The sequence below is a fragment of the Megascapheus bottae genome, chromosome 15 (assembly GCF_031878675.1).
Source record: "Megascapheus bottae isolate mThoBot1 chromosome 15, mThoBot2.hap1, whole genome shotgun sequence".
NCBI classification, from domain to species: domain Eukaryota; kingdom Metazoa; phylum Chordata; class Mammalia; order Rodentia; family Geomyidae; genus Megascapheus; species Megascapheus bottae.
In genome coordinates this window covers 30,722,377-30,738,549 of record NC_143523.1, presented here as the reverse complement: position 1 = coordinate 30,738,549, position 16,173 = coordinate 30,722,377, and the positions used below count along the sequence as shown (strand labels likewise).

Genomic DNA, 16,173 nt, shown 5'->3' with positions numbered 1-16,173 from the left:
GTTCCATGGGTTGGTAAGACTATATTCTACAATTGTTGGGTGGATAGATTGTTATAAGTCCATTTGAGTTACAGTGTCATTCATTTCTGAATTTTCTTTGTTTTTTTTTCTGGATGTTCCCTTGGTGAATGGCATGTTTGTCATTCACAGTTACTGTGATAGAGTCTTTCAGGTTTTTATTGTTGTTGTTTTTCAATTGTGGGGCTTGAATTTGGGCCCTGGTGGCTATTTCTGAGCCTCTTTGTGCTCAAGGCTAGTGTTCTACTATGTAAGCCACAGTGCCACTTCTGGTGTTTGAGTGGTTAATTGGAGATAAATCAGTTAAGTCTCATGAGCACTTTTCAGCCTGGCCTGGCTTTGAATCATGGTTCTCAGATATCAGCCTCCTGAGTAGCTAGGCTTATAGGTGTGAGTCTCCAGTGCCTGATTCCAGTTTCCCCCCTCTCTCTTTTGTCTAGTAATGTTTATTTTATGAGATTAAGTATACAGACATTTAATACAAAAATGTCTGTAATTATTATATCCTCCTGCTGGATTATATCGTTTTTTAAAATTTTAGTCATGGAGCTTGAACTCTGGGCCTTCGCACCGTCCCTGAGCTCTTCAGCTCAAGCCTACCACTCTACCCCTGGAGCCAAAGTATCACTTGTGTGTGTGTGTGTGTGTGTGTGTGTGTGTGTGTGTGTGTGTGTGTGTGTGATTAATTAGAGATAAGAGTCTCAAGGACTTTCGTGTCCAGGCTGGCTTTCAACCATGATCCTCAAATCTCAACCTCCTGAGTAAATATTATTACAGGCGTGAGCCATGGCACCCGGCTGAATTATATCTTTTGTCAGTACAATGTGATTTTCTGTGTCTCCTCTGACTAATTTTGGTTTCAACTTTCCCTCGTCAGATATGAGTATAGTTATTCCTATTTTTCCTATTTGCTTTAGCTTTTTTTTTTTTTTTGGCATCTGCTTGGAAGTTTTTTTCCCAATCCTTTTATTCTAAACTGGTGCTTGTTTTTGCCACTGATATATTTCTTGTAGGCAGCCAATGACAATGTTTTACTTTTAATCCAGTCTGCCAGTTTGTGTCTTTTGATTGGATAATTGAGAAATTAACATTCAAGATTATTGTTGGAAGGCATGCAATAATTTCTACAACTTTATTTTATTTATTTATTTTAGAATTAACTCTTCCTTATTCCTCATTTGCTTAAGCATCTTTCAAGGAACTTCTGCTATGCTGGTTTAGTATACATGATTTCCTTTAGGTTTTGTTTATCATGAAGTATTTTCTTTAACCTTCCTTCAATAATCAATGATAGCTTTCTTTTACTGTGAGCAATAATATTTCAAGGTTTAAAATAAAATCATCCCATGTGCCCTTGTTTTAAAATACATGTTGAGAAATCTGCTGTTATCTGAGTTTCCCTTTATCCCTGACTTCCTGATTTGATGCTTTTCTTCTACAACTTTTAATATTCATTTCTTATTCAATAATCCTACTGTTTTAACTATTGCACCATGTGTGAGATTCTCTTTTGGTTTTCTTTGGTATGTTCAGGTGTCCTACTTGGGTGATTGCCTCATTCTTAAGATCTGGGAAGTTGTCTGCCTTTATTTTGTTGAATGTTTTTCTAATCCTTTAGCTTTATATTTCTTTTTGTTCTTTTTTGCACATATTTCTTAGTTTGATCTTTAAGTGCTATTCGAGATATCTTATATATTTCCTTATTTTTTTTAAATTTGTATATAAAGGTTCTAATATATTTATCCTGTCTTCAAGGCTTGATTTTGATTTTCTGTTCTCAATTTTTGTCAGTATTTTGAACTCTGGGCCTGGGCTCTGTCCCTGAGCCCATTTTGCTCAAGGCCAGAGCTCTACCACTTGAGCCATAGCTCCACTTCCGTTTATTTTCTGTGATTAATTGGACATAGGAGTCTCACAGACTTTCCTGCCTGGACTGGCTTTGAATCATGATCCTCAGATCTCATACTCTTGAGAACCTAGGATTAGAGGCATGAGCCTCCTGCACCTGGCATTTAAATTTCTGTATCTTTATTGTATTTTTCTTTCATGTTCTGCAGTGCCTTCTTTATCTCATTCAGCAATAAACCTGAATTGACTTTTTTTTTGATGTTCTGCCACCTCTTTCATAATTCCTGATGCTCTTCTCTTTTCACTGCAGAATAAAATCTGTTGCATTAACGTTGCATTCAGAGTCAAAGTGATTGCTCTGTTTGTCCTAAATTTCTTCTTGATTTGGCTATTAAAGAAAGACAATAATAATCAGATTTCTTTTCAGATTTTAGTACCAGTTTTGGGTTGGGTTTCAATATTCACCTTCACCTTTTAAGGTCTTGTCAATGCCTCTATTGGCTTTTTAGGTATATTATCTATTGTTGGGACCGCCACTCTCATACCATAATCTATTTAACATCCTGTCCTGTTTCTATTGAATTCTAGCTGTGTTCCCACTTTCTAGTCATGGCAACAGGAAAGCTCTCCATACTTTACCTACCTTTAGGGATCAGAATTGGTTAATGAAAGGAAGAGTTTCAACTGACTAGATATGAACAGAATAGGTAATGGGCTGGCATTTGGAAGGCAAATCGACTCTATAGTCTGCATTTATCATGTATCTTCTCAGTAGAATAAGACTAATGATTTAAAACTGAACAAGACACTATATCCAAAACTAGATCTGGTTTACTAGATCTAGAAGGGAATTTACTAGATCTAGCTAGAAGGAATTTATTGATTCATACAACTAAAATAGGCAGGTCGGAACTCAGAGATCAGATGATGTTATCAGGTTTCAGTTTGTATCCATCTCTTTGCACTACTTTTCCTGGTGTTAACTATATTATTGACTTTCAGGTCCCTGGAAGCGCCAGGCTTGCTCCATATCATGCATGGCTACTCCAGTCTTGAATGTTTCTTTTTGGGTCTTCTGGAGAACTCTTGTGGAATGTGAGTTCCTGTTTCATAGAATAAGCTTCTTTCATGAAAATTTCACTTCTGAGGCATTTGGGGTATCAACAGGATAGGGCACATTGAATGACTCAGTTCTAGAGGTTGTGCCTCACCTAGGATCCACTGCTTTTTGCCCCATATTAGACCACAAGGATTGAGGAAATGAAGGAAAAGTACTCAAACAAAGTTTTGGAAAAGAAAGGTAGTAGATATAAGGGAGAACAACAGATAAATGTTCACCGAATCATTGGAGTCTATAATAAGAGATCAGTGAAATTTAGGTTGCTATATTCCTCAGACTTCTTTGGCTACTCAAGAAAATTTGACAAACATGGGATAGCATAGAACATTTTTTGTGTGCACAGAACCTTAGTTTGGTATTCACAAAGGAGTGGATATGGACCGGTAATTTTCTAAGCTAAGGGGTATTTGAAATGGGCTTCCTGAGAATAGGTTGTCTATATGTAAATAGAGCACTGTACATGCATGTGTTTTATTACTTTCCCCTTCCCTAATTTAACTTTTATTTCTATTTCTTGCTTGATGGTTTGGAAGCAACTCAAAGCAACAGCATAGTAGGCCAGGTTTGAGTTGTCATTGTGTCGATTTTTAAAATGAGGCCAGCCCAGCCTATCTCAGGGGAAGTATGTAGTAAAGCAGAAAGCTCTGGGTTTTTCAGATTTTGATATATTATTTGGATGTCTGCTACATAATGGGCAAAAGATAAAAGTCATGAATGCCTGAGAGGCATCTTTAACAGGGTCTCAGAACTGTGTAGAAGGAACCTGGCATGTCCTCTTGTTGCGAGTTTAAGGCATTCCTCAGAGAAACTCCTGCTGGGTTCTGAAGAGTTACTCCTCTTTTATGTAGTGAATTTTTAACTACAGAAAGTTATGTTGGAAATTGAGTTTGAATAATGACTTCCAGGACTACAGAAAGTTCAATACCTGCTTATCTTACTGAAATTCTTCATGTTTCTGGTGAAGGTCAAAGAAGTGGGAACTATTTCTGTAGAGTTTCTGCAAACATGTCATCTACACTTTGGGCTATTTCTGGGAGAAGGATTATCTCTTTGACAAGAGAGGAGAAGGGTGAAAAGCAACAATGACACATTCTTCTATCTATACAGATCTTTGTACTCCATGGTGAGTCAACAGATCCTTACCCTCCATGTCTTATGACTAGGACATGAAACTTGGATGTGCTGAAATTTCTTGTGTGGTTGGTCAGGTCAAGATCTATCTTTAGAGGATGAGATTTTTGTCTTCTGACTTCCTTCTATACCTTTTTCGGTGGGAGAGGTACTGGACCTGAACTCAGAGCCTTAGTGCTGTCCCTGAGCTTCTACTTCTAGCTTTTGGGGAGATTAATTAGAGACAAGATTTCATGGTCTTTCCTGTCCAGGCTTCTAATTTTGATTTTCAGATCTCAGCTTCCCAAGTAGCTAGGATTACAGGTGTGAGTTTGACTCTCCTTATCATTTATTCAGATATCTAGCTGACTTTGTCTTATTTGTCAGCGTACACACTACTGACAATACAAAAGCCAATTCTTACTTTTATTTATTTCAATTTATTTTTTATATTGAGAAAAAAACTAACTGCATATTGACTGTAGAACAGTCGACTGGATTATATAAAAGTCACAAGTACAAAGTAAAGAAGTGTTTTTTTCTGATTTTAAGGGTGTTACACAAAATGTTTTTAAAGGCAAATGGTATATCACAGTTTTAGAATTCACAAATGCCTTTTGTAATAAATATATATTTGGTCCTTGTCCTTATTTCTGGCATCCAACTTCTAAACCCTTTGGAATCTCTGTAGGGTTGAAAATGACTTTTTTGGCATGCTAATGAGGTAGGTAGTAGTTAGAAGTCCTTAAGTGACTTAAGGATGAAGTCTGGCTTGATTGGAAGGCTGGGACTTGTAGTCTCACCTGAATTCCTGTGAGAGGAATGAAGATAGAGTAGTTCACTAATGGTCAATGATTTCAGTTCTTGCTTTTAGATACTCATACTCTTACCTCACAATTACTGTATGTGTCTCAGAGTTTCCTAAACTGGAAAGGGTTGTATGGTATGGTAGCTTCTGAGTGCTGTGACCCTCTTCTGAGAAGGGAATCTATACACTTCTCCACAGCCATCTAGCATCTTCTGAGAACTCAGCACAATGCTTGTCCCATAGCAAACTCTCCCTAATGCTTGCTGCTTCAACTCGTCACCCAAATCTGCGCATGGATGAGTTCCCTTATATTTCAGCACATATTTTGCTTGCTGGCTGACAAACATAAACCTTCAACTGCTATCTCAACATTGGACAGGAAATACACAATTCAAACTCCTAAGTGAATGGGAAATACTTCTTTGGATTATTTTATTTGGAAAGACTTTCTTCATTTAAAGAAAGAGGAACATACTCTTGTGTTAGCAAATAAAAGGACAAATCCTTTGGATTTCTCTCCTGAGTCTTGGAGAGAGCTAAGCTTCTGCAGTGGAGGTGATCCTATATAAACTGCTTGTAGCAGGCTGGTGGCCCCTTTGAGAGTCTAAAGCCAAGTAAAGATTCAGCGCCCAGGGGTCACCAAGAGGTCATGGTCTTGATCATTTCCTCTGTTATTTATCTTGGGCTTGTGGTATTGTAGCTTGTCTTTGATAGAGGGCATTAAAAAAGTTTAACCACAATTGCATAGAATCAAGGGTTTCAGTGATTTGGCCTGAGGTACAGGAATCTGGCTTTTGCTGTTGTGAAAATGTCACCACGTACATCTGAGAATAACTAACTCTTGTCCTTCTTTGATGAACAAATTTGTAACTACCGGGGTTATCCCTGATTCTTTCCAGACTTGGGTCAGAAATGGAATCATCCTGGTGAGGCCAGCAGGTTTGCATTTGACTAATCACATTTTCAGTTCCTTGTGTGCCATGCTACGTATCATACACAAAAGCTGAGTGTTTTTGTGTCTGGAGTTCATGTCTACATTTACACACTTTATGACTCATCTATGTATGCCCTCAATGTACCCAAGGAGGCCATTTATGCTGAACTGGCTTTTGGATTTTTCTTAGTGACAGTAAACCACAGGTACATCCCTAGGCTACTCAGTTCAGTAGATTCTTGGGTTCCCAGAGTGCTTGGAAGGAATCAGTTTATCTCATGTGTGTTTGTTAACCCCATTCTGTTTCAATTTGATTTAAAACAGCTGGAGTCTCTCACCTGGGCCATCTAGTGTTGGGTGTATGGGATTTGGAATGATATGATGGACCCGAATGAAATACGGAGTACTTTGGCCTGATAAACTTGGTATGTTGTATCTGGTGTTTGTGTTTTCCCACAATGCTTCCTAGCAAATGGAAACATTCAGTCCCAGGAATTCCCCCTTTGTTTGCTGTTCTGTGTCTTTCATGGAGTGCCAGGACAAGAGAGGGTGCCATGTTGCACCACATCTATCAAAGCAAATGATGCAACATGGATTAGAGACATGTGTCTATGGAGGATTGCTGATCTGAGCTCAGCCCAGGAGGAAAAGGAAGTGATATTCTATTAGGTCTATTCCTGGTGAGCGAGCTCTCCCGAAACTGCCTGTCCCTCCTACCACCATTCTTTATCCCAGTCTCTTTGTGCCCCCATCGCTGGACTAAAGTAAATGAGTAAATGAATAAATGAGGGCTATGAAGATGCGTTTTGTAAATCATATATTTCTAGCAATCGTTTTCTAAATGAGATCAATGTTCACTGTGACACAGGGCATGGCAACAAGTTTTGCGAAATGATACTTTTTCAATGTGTTTTATAACTGTATTTAAAAAAATGATGATAAAGAAAAAGCTTCTTTTTTTTTACACAATTGCATTAACAACCTGTATGAAAGCAAAGCTCACATTTTGAAAAATAACACCACACTGGTATAAATAAGTTATACCTTAGAAACGGTTCTTAAGTGTAGATTCCTTCAACTTTCTCCATATTATTTCAGTCAGCACTTAGTTTCCACCCCTGACATATATCAACTGGTTTGGATGGATAGGGAAATTCAGGATAGAATATCATCATTTATTGGCTGAGTAAAGAAATCCATGAAAAAAAACATCCTAGGTAATTTTAATTAAATAGCATAGAGATTGCAATATTTTTAGTATGCCTTTTAATATTTTACTAATTCCAAGCTTACTGAAAAATTATAAAAATGGAAGAGATCTCTATCTACCTAATTTTCTAGTTTAACTTTATTTATATTTTCTTTTCTTTTCTTTCTTTCTTTTGCTGGTCTTGGGGGTTGAACACTGCCCTTGGGCACTGTCCCCGAGCTTTTGAGCTCAAGGATAGTGCTCTACCACTTAAGCTACAGCTACACTTCTGGCTGTTTTAGTGGTTAATTAGAGAAGAGTCTCAAGGAATTTCCTGCCTAAGCTGGCTTTGAACCACGGCCCTCAGAATTCAGCCTCCTGAGTAGCTAGGATTACAGGCCTATGCAACTGGTTCCTGGCTATATTTTCTAGGTATATGTCTGTTTTTCTTCAAATCATTTTAGAAATAGCTGAAAACAGACTTCCCTTACTACTAAATACAGTAATATTTTCTAAGAACAAGAGCACTGTCTAATGCAGTTCACTTATAAAGGGCCTGGACCCAGTTAGTAAACAGTGAGCAGTCCTAATCATTCTTTCTTTTTCTTTTTTGTTAGTCATGGGGCTTTAACTCTGGGACTGAGTGCTGTCCCTGAGCTCGTCAGCTCAAGGCTAGTGCTTTACCACTTGAGCCACAGTGTCACTTCCAGTTTTCTGGTGGTTAGTCTGAGATAAGAGTCCCACAGACATTTTGTTCCCAGGCTGGCTTTGAACCATGATCCTCGTATCTCAGCCTCCTAAGTAGTTAGGATTACAGGCGTGAGCCATCGGCACCCAGCTTTAGCAGTACTGATCTTTCAGTAACTATCCTCTGCTTCTAGTCATCTTCTTTTGCATCTATACAGCTGTGTTTATTTGTATGATGCCCATATTCAGCTAATCTCTAGGCTTGTGAATTGTAGAATTATCTTGTGTCTGCATATTGATTAGAATCCCCAGATTAGATTTCTGAGGCTGTTTAAAAAAATCAAATCTGGGAATTCTTATCCACAGGAACTTTGTCCCATGTTACCAAATACAAGTCCCCAGACTTTAGCTCTGGAACTCAGTGCAGACAGGTAGGAGCCATGACCCAGGAAGGTGCACTATGTTCTCCCTTCAGGGGATGTAGTAGTTCAGCCAAGGGTGGGAAGCATACTGGGAAAATGCTGGAAGGCATTGGCTAGTGATGGCCCAGTCTCTGCTGGAATGTGTCTTGCTGTCTCCAGAGGTATGCTCCACACTGGAAACTTAAAAATAAACTTCTTTCTTATATGTGGCCATATCACCCAATCTTATCAGAATGTTTTTCCTGATACTAACTTCAATGCCTTCTAACCACTTCTGGTCTTAATTCTCTTCTCCAGAGTACAGCAAATGACTTGCCTGTGCCTATATTGTGAAAATACAGAGAAGATAAACAGAAAAAAGAAAAAAAAATCACTCAAAATACCATTACCTAATGGGGTTCACACACACACACACACACACACATATATATCTATTAGTGTGTATATATTCATATATATACATATTTACATATATATATAACAAACTCCAGCTAAATATGTACATACAGGTATGCATACACAATATATACACATTACATGTACTTTATGTTTTTAAAGTATGAAGAACTTACTGTACTGTGGATTTTTCTTAGTGCTATATCAAACAGAAATATGCTTTGAGCTTTGAAAGCACATTTTAAATAACTAAGTTAAATTGAATTCCAGTATTTTGACCTAGTAGAATTTATTCAAGCATTTCCTGTGTTTGTTTAGGTTATTTCCAGCTTTTGCTATTATAACTAAAACTTAAACCAACAAATAAATGACTGATAAATCATTGTCTGAATTTTGGTTATTTCTTTAAGAAAGATTTCTAACTGTAGAGTTAGTGAATAATTTTTTTTTTAAAATACACGTTGCTTACTCACTACGCAAAGAGGCTGTGAAAGCTTTTACCTCCATTAGTCTTTTAAACTATCTCTTACAATTGTCTTTTGCAAAAGAAAACTAGCAAATCCAGAGGTTAAAAATGCATTTCACGGTGATTTTTAACTTGTAAATTTTTTGCTTTCATGATGCAGAGATATTTTTAAATATAAAAGACACACAACCATATACGTATACACTTTGATTACTCAGAGACTAAACATGTTCATATGTATTTGTGTGTACACATACATCTCATACATTTGGCCATTTTCTGGCTTTTTTTTTTCTAAGTATGTGGTACCAAGGAATCGAACCCAGGGTTTCATGAATGCTAGGCAAGCACTCTACCACTAGGCCAAACTCCCTGCCCCATTTGGCCATTTTCTATTAAACAAGATGAACAAGCAGTTAAGTGGAGAAGAAATAGACCAAATCCATTTTTTTCTTATAAAAAAAGCACGGTACAATTTTTTTTGCTGTTTTGTAAAGTACTTTTCCTTTTTAAGTATAAGTAAAGAACAGTAAGGATTGGATTATAGTTGATTTTTAAACTAATTTAAATAGCTATCCAATTTTCCTCATCAATTGTTGAAAAGATTTCCTTTCTCGTTAGTTATTACTCTATGGTAGCATGTTGTGCTACTAGAGATAATATTACTCTCATTGATTTGTCTGAATTCTTGAACTAGTAATAAGACTTATCTGATTTTCTATCCTTTGGGTGACTCAAGTTCTATACTTACTATCTTATTGTTCATAAAATTATTTAATATCTTTGCTCGTTAATTTTTCTGCATTGACTTTAAGTCTTTTTTCCACCATCGGCTAAAACGTCCCACTGTAATTTTGTGTTACCTATAAATTAATTAGGAGACATAATATTTACTGTTCCAGATGTTCATAAAATGGTATAACATTTCATCTAGTCAAATCTAGTCAGTAAAATTCTGAAATATAATATGGATTTTGTTTCTATGTTATCTCTCATCTCTTTTGCTGTCCCTTGGTTACCTCATATTGTTACAGTAGTTCACCTTATTATCTGATATATTGTATATATATTTATTTGGTTATTTGAAATCGGATAGGGAAGGGGGAAAACAAGATGAGGGGCAGGAGTGGGGGAGGGAAATGAGGACCAAGACATGAGAAAGGGTATCAATGTTTGTGAAGCAATGCACCTTCTATCTGGTGAATATAATGTAACTCTTCTATTAATTACAATAAAAAATATATGGAAAAAATTGTGAAATATTTTCCAGATTAAAGGTGAATAAATCTTTCTGGGGATATTCCTTTTTATTCTTTTTTTGTTATAACATGTGCAAGATATAGTTACATTGGTTTTATGGTTATTTATTGATCTTTGACTATATATTTATAATTCAGGTTTTCTACTCAGTTCTCATTCATGTAAAAGTTAGTTCACAGGGATATTGTGAGCATAATCATAATGATACCAATTAGTAGCTACTTTGCCTATCTTTGGCCAACACTCATACCTCCTAAGTATTTTCTATAACATTGCATCTACTAGAGGTCTTAGAACATTGATATAGGCATCTGACTTCCTCCAGCTTCCTGTAGAAAGTTGTAACTTATTTTTAGTTGTGACATCTGTTACCCTTTTATAGTAGTTTTTACTCTCTCTAGGTTATTCATTTTTCTGAATTTTTACAATATTTTGATAATAACATATGCTAAATTTTATCACTTACTTTTTCATCACCTGTTGAAATAATTTCAAAGCTTTTATTATTTTAAACACTAATATTCATCCTTTTAGCTCTTTCCTATAATACCCAACTTATTTGTGAAAATATTGTTTTGCTAGCCAGGTAAACTTTTCTCACCAGTGATACCATTCTTTCCTTCCATAATGTATTCACTAACATTCTATTTTTGACAGTTTATTCATTCATTCACTGTATTATTTTACTGCTTTGGTTAAAATAAATGGTGCAAATTTGAGGTTGGCAATTGTTTTACAGAAGTGACAAGCCTAACCCTTGCTACCTTTTAGAATCAACAAAGAAAGAATCTCAGGAAAATAAAAATATTAGCCAATAAACCTTGACTTCATGTTACTGATAAGTGATAAATCACAGTAGCGGAATGACAGTGTCAAGGAGGTATGATGATTACAATTTGCATAGCACCATCCCCCTTCCTTGCCTCTACTCGAACTCACATGTGGAGACACAAGCATGCCAACTACATAAAGATCATTTGTTAATATAGCAGCTCTTGCATATTTTATTTTTTAACTCCAAATTGTGAAACATTCATTTTCACTCAAACTTCTTCCAATTCTTTCAATCATTTAAGCATTCAACAAAATTTTACTGAAGGGACTAATGTATGACATCCCCTATGTTAGAACTGGAGGACACCTTTTAGATAAGTCAGATATGCTTCTTATTTTTGTAGAACCTACAATTTCACATGTAAGACTCATTTTTCTTCATAGATCTGTACTTGTTAGACTTTATCAAGTGTTAGTTTTCCATATTGCTCTGTTATTTAATCACATAATATACAGTGTTTCCTGATTACTGATGATCTGAATATACCTGAATTAATCACTCAGTATATGCTAAGCACTATTCCAGACACTAAGGATTCCAAGGTGAATAATGGTCTCACTATGTGATTTCTCTCCCTCCACCCTCTGCATACACTCCCACTGTTTGTTTTGTGATGTCACCTGCCATGAGGCCTTCCTTGGAGCCAAGCCCTAGGTCATGCACTTTAACTGACCTCCTTTAACCTGGGTCTTGCCCTCCCTAGGTTTTGGGGGTTGAAGATTACTAATTATATCCCGTGTGTCCACCACAGAGTGTAGTACCATGCTTTGTATGTGTATGGCACGAACAGTAAAGAACTAAATTGGGCAAAGTAACAATACAAGTCCTTCTTTTTAGGTTATTTGCATTGAACTCCCTGAAAACTAGAACACATTTTACATTCTTGCATCATTTTGGAAAACTGAAACAATGGTTGTCCAACAAACTTAAATAAAAGTGACATCAAGTACTTGAAATTTTATGAAACAAAAAACCAAACCAAAACAAAAAACCCTAGAAGATTAAAAGAAGGAAGTTTCAGTATTACTGACCACAGGGTGACTGTATTTATAGTCCAGGGTTTTCTGAGAATGGAGTATACAACACAGGAGAAGAGCAAGAGCAACAAATAATAGGAAAGAATCTGGAAGGGGAGAATGAACCAAGGAAATGGAGAAACACAAAGAAATACAGAAAGAATGAGAAACACAGAGTGAGTCTGTAGGCTAAAAAGCTACTGCTGAGTCAAAATTCAGTGTCATTAGGATGCAGCTATTTCTCACAGCACGTGCCCCCCCCCCCAAAGAAGGAAACGAACCAGCGAATGGAAATAACAGGAATATAAATCACTTAGCCAGTACTCATGGAGTCTTTATTCCATATTAAACTCCTAAATATATCACATCAGGATTAGTGTTAGCTCTTGGAAATGAAACATCAATAAGAGGACCACATGCTGGTGACTGTACCCCAACTAATATTTCAGCTCAGCTTTAATTATCATGCTCATCTGGTAGCAGCATGTTGCCAGTAAACAGAAATGGGTCATAGGAAGCTGGGTTCTTGTTCTGGATTATCATCATTATGACCTTAGTTGGTTACTTCATTTGTTAAATGTGAATAAAAATTCCCCATTCTGCTGTTTCATGGGGATATTGAGAGGATTCAATGTGGATGGATGGACAGATAGATAGATATATAGAAATATTCCCATCCTTGAATGAGTGTAAAATGTCAGATAAATGTAAAACTGACCTTGTTCTTTTCACTTAAAGTAGAGGGTAGGTGGGGAGGTGGGTTTGATGACATCTTGCCATCTTGCACAGAATTCGTGGTGACTGACTGAGGTGTCTATTTTTTTTTCTCCTCAGAAATATCTGGTCTAAGGTTATTACTGCTTACTTAATTTTTTGCATACTTTTCCCCTCTAGAAATGCCAAAGGTGAAAAATACTAGTCTACTGCTATAATTTGTCACCCTTGCTGTCTGAGCAAGACAGGCATAGACAGTTTAGTAATTAAGCTTTTCAACACTGCATCATAAAGTTTTATTCTGGCAAAGGCTATATTTATCAGCTAACAAGTATTAAATCACTCCACTGTTCAAGCTATTTCTCACTTGAATATGTTCCTTTCAAAACAGAGCAGCTTGCCCTGGCTGACTTGATTAATAAAAGCACCTTTTTTTGGAATATAGTGATGATGTGTGGTCTTGCAGAAAGGCACATACCTCAGCCACTTTTCCAAGTGGCACTGATCCTTTATTCTCTAGGGGATATTGAAACCTTCACCCTGCAATCTTTTAGGGAATCCTGATATCTGCTTTCTGTAGCCCTTTGGTGATCAGGAGAGAGAGTCTCAAATCCATTTCATTTCTAAAGACAAAACAACTGAAAATGTGAATGCAAAAGAGGGTTTTCAAAATGAGTGAAAAAAAAAACAATAACAATGTCAATATGATAATGATCTCCACCTTAAGGATAGTTGAGTTTTCTTTTTCCCTGCTCATAATATAGTCATATTGAAATATACAGAATTAGTAGTGTATGAAAAGTTGTTACTAATAGTTAAAGAGAGTCATTTTTCTAAGTAATCTATCTGTTTTTTTTAAACCTTTCTTCGTAGGATGTAAATTCATGAAACAACAGCACTGTTCTTAAAAGTTCAGCAGGCTTTCAGATAATTATATAATTTAAAAATTATAAATATAGTTGAATCATATGTAAAACCCATATAAGGACAAATGCTCATCAATTATGAAATAGATCACTATATTTTTCATGATTTTATGCCAGAGACTGACTGTATTAGCTTCCTTTTTTTTGTTTCTCTACTTCCAAGATTTTTTTTTGCTTCAGAATAAGTGACATTACCCACATGTAAGTATTCTTTGAATATTTTATTGCTAAGAGAATAGCATAGGATCAAATACTCTACTTTGTGAGTACACAAATATTTTCTACCTATCCCTGTGTCTGTGTTTGTGCATGCATGACAAATGGCATATAATGGAGTCATTAAATACCACCAGAGTAAGGAGTCTTTTATTGGACTTTACTTAGTTTGTAAAATCACAACTATTTCTTTCCTTGGGAAGTGATAGCATAGAACTCACTCTTTTACATTTTAAATTAGCCTCAGTAAATCGTTTGAAAGGTTAGGAACCAATTTCTCTCCACCCAGAATCAGAGGGTCACATCACTGAAGCATATTGGGATGCCATATTGAATCACTAAGTTGGCAAATATTGACCTCTTTTAAGTCCATCCATTTTTCTGGTTCAGTAAAGCTTTCAAGTTATTTTTTTTATTGTCCAATAAAAATTTACATCACTAGATGTGACACAGGTCTAAGTGCTATAGCCCATACTGGTGAGCAGGTAAGTGAGGAGTTCCAGCCACAGGAGATACAGAAGATGATAATCAAGACATTTTTCTTCAGTTTCTATTTAATATTTTTTGGTGTTTCATCTGAAGACAGAAATTTGAGTGTTAAGAAAGTACTGTGTGATTTGGGAGAATTAAGGTGAATCTTGTTAATTTGGGAAAATCTGCAGGTTCCTTTGTCAATCAAGCCATTATCCCGACATCAGCTCTAAGATGAGAATTTATCTAACTTAAAACTCAGATCCTCTGAGAACTTGGGAAATAAATGAGAAGTATAATTTACACTCTGTGATCCACAGTGTGGAGAGATCTTGTACTTGTGAAAATATTCATTCAAGCACACATTGGAAGACTTACAATGGGGTTTAATAATCATTATTCTTTATTCCGAAATGAAATTTTTAAAAGGGTATTCAGAGTTTTAGCACTGAATTTTTCAAAAAGTTATTCAGAGTTTTAGCACATGTATCCTTCCTCCGGCTTAATATGATTTTGAGTGAGAGTCACTTTTTATTCTTCAGCACCAGCTTCCTAGCAAAGATTCATTATGGTAATTCAGAAAAGTGGGAAAAGGTAGAAGGTATAATAAATTTTTTAATATGGGACATAACTATTTAAGTTATAAAATAGCTTTTATATTTCATATGAAAAATGACAATTAAGTGAAATAATGTCACTTCACAAAAAAGGAAACAAAATAATCCAGAACAGAAATTTGTGAGAATGAAACGTCAATGTAAATACAGAGAGAAGGAATACAGGCACTACACATGACTCTTTAGAGCTTCCAGAACACACAAGGCAGAAGTTACACAGCCATCGAAGTTGGACTGAGTAAATCCATCCCCTCCACACACAAGGAGAGGCTTGCAATGGAGAGTCATCTGTCCAGGGTACTTGGCAGCAGCATTTGTAACCTGAATGGTTAAAAAAACAAATAAAAAGGATTGCAGTTTACATTGTTCACTCTACTCTGCTGGCATAGTACATCCCACGGAGAAAGCTATCCTGTCTTCAGACATCAAGAATTCTACAAAATAGCACCAGTCAGCATAAAAATAAAGACCCCCAATAGTTCCACTAGCCCAAATGTTTACATGGGCATCCTTACATGTTTAAATTCTCAGTGATAGCTATGACTAGCAGAAGTGTATAGATCTTTAGGATTATAAGTGCTATGGACTTGAGTTGTATTTTCTGCTCAAAGTTCTTATACTGAAATAGCCCCCAGGTGATGGTGATAACTGGAGGAGAGTCCTTTAGGAATGTGATTAAGTCATATGGGATTAGAATAAGTTGTCCCAGGGGATCCAGTTGGCCCCTTCTTCCATGTAGCAACACAGCCAGTAGGTACCATCTATGAAAAGAGGGTCTACACCAAGCGCCTCAGTCCATGGTCCTGTGCCCAATAATAGCATGCTTTAGGTCAAAAACCTAAAACATGTTCCCTCCTTCTTTCCTCCTTTCCTTTCTTTTTATTCTTTTTCATTATGTTCTAAACATGGTTGGTTCTGAGTTTCTGGGCAGTAGAAAGTTCCCATTTTAAGACATCCCTGTCCTGTGTTAAAGGAGTTCTTAGTCCCAAATGTAAGACTGAGCCAAAAACAGTAAGTAGCTCCCTTCTATTATTTACTGAGCACCTCCTTTGTGCATCGTGGAAATGAATTAATCCATTGTAATTTATTCATGTTGTGATTATGGGAGTCCGATGAGTTT

The 16,173-nt window shown here is 36.3% G+C and overlaps 1 protein-coding gene across 3 annotated transcripts in view; it reads right to left on the bottom strand.

The window, feature by feature from the left end:
- Rnls (renalase, FAD dependent amine oxidase) overlaps positions 1 to 16,173 on the bottom strand; it is a 310,493-nt gene that overhangs the window by 75,546 nt on the left and 218,774 nt on the right. The window contains exon 7 of one of the 3 annotated variants that reach the window (XM_090346316.1): positions 13,837 to 15,374. The exons of the other annotated variants lie outside the window; for them this stretch is intronic. Coding sequence (XP_090202442.1) covers positions 15,222 to 15,374 — 153 coding nt within the window. The 3' untranslated portion in view covers positions 13,837 to 15,221. Of the gene's footprint in view, positions 1 to 13,836; positions 15,375 to 16,173 lie in introns of those variants that run through there. 3 annotated transcript variants of the gene reach the window in all.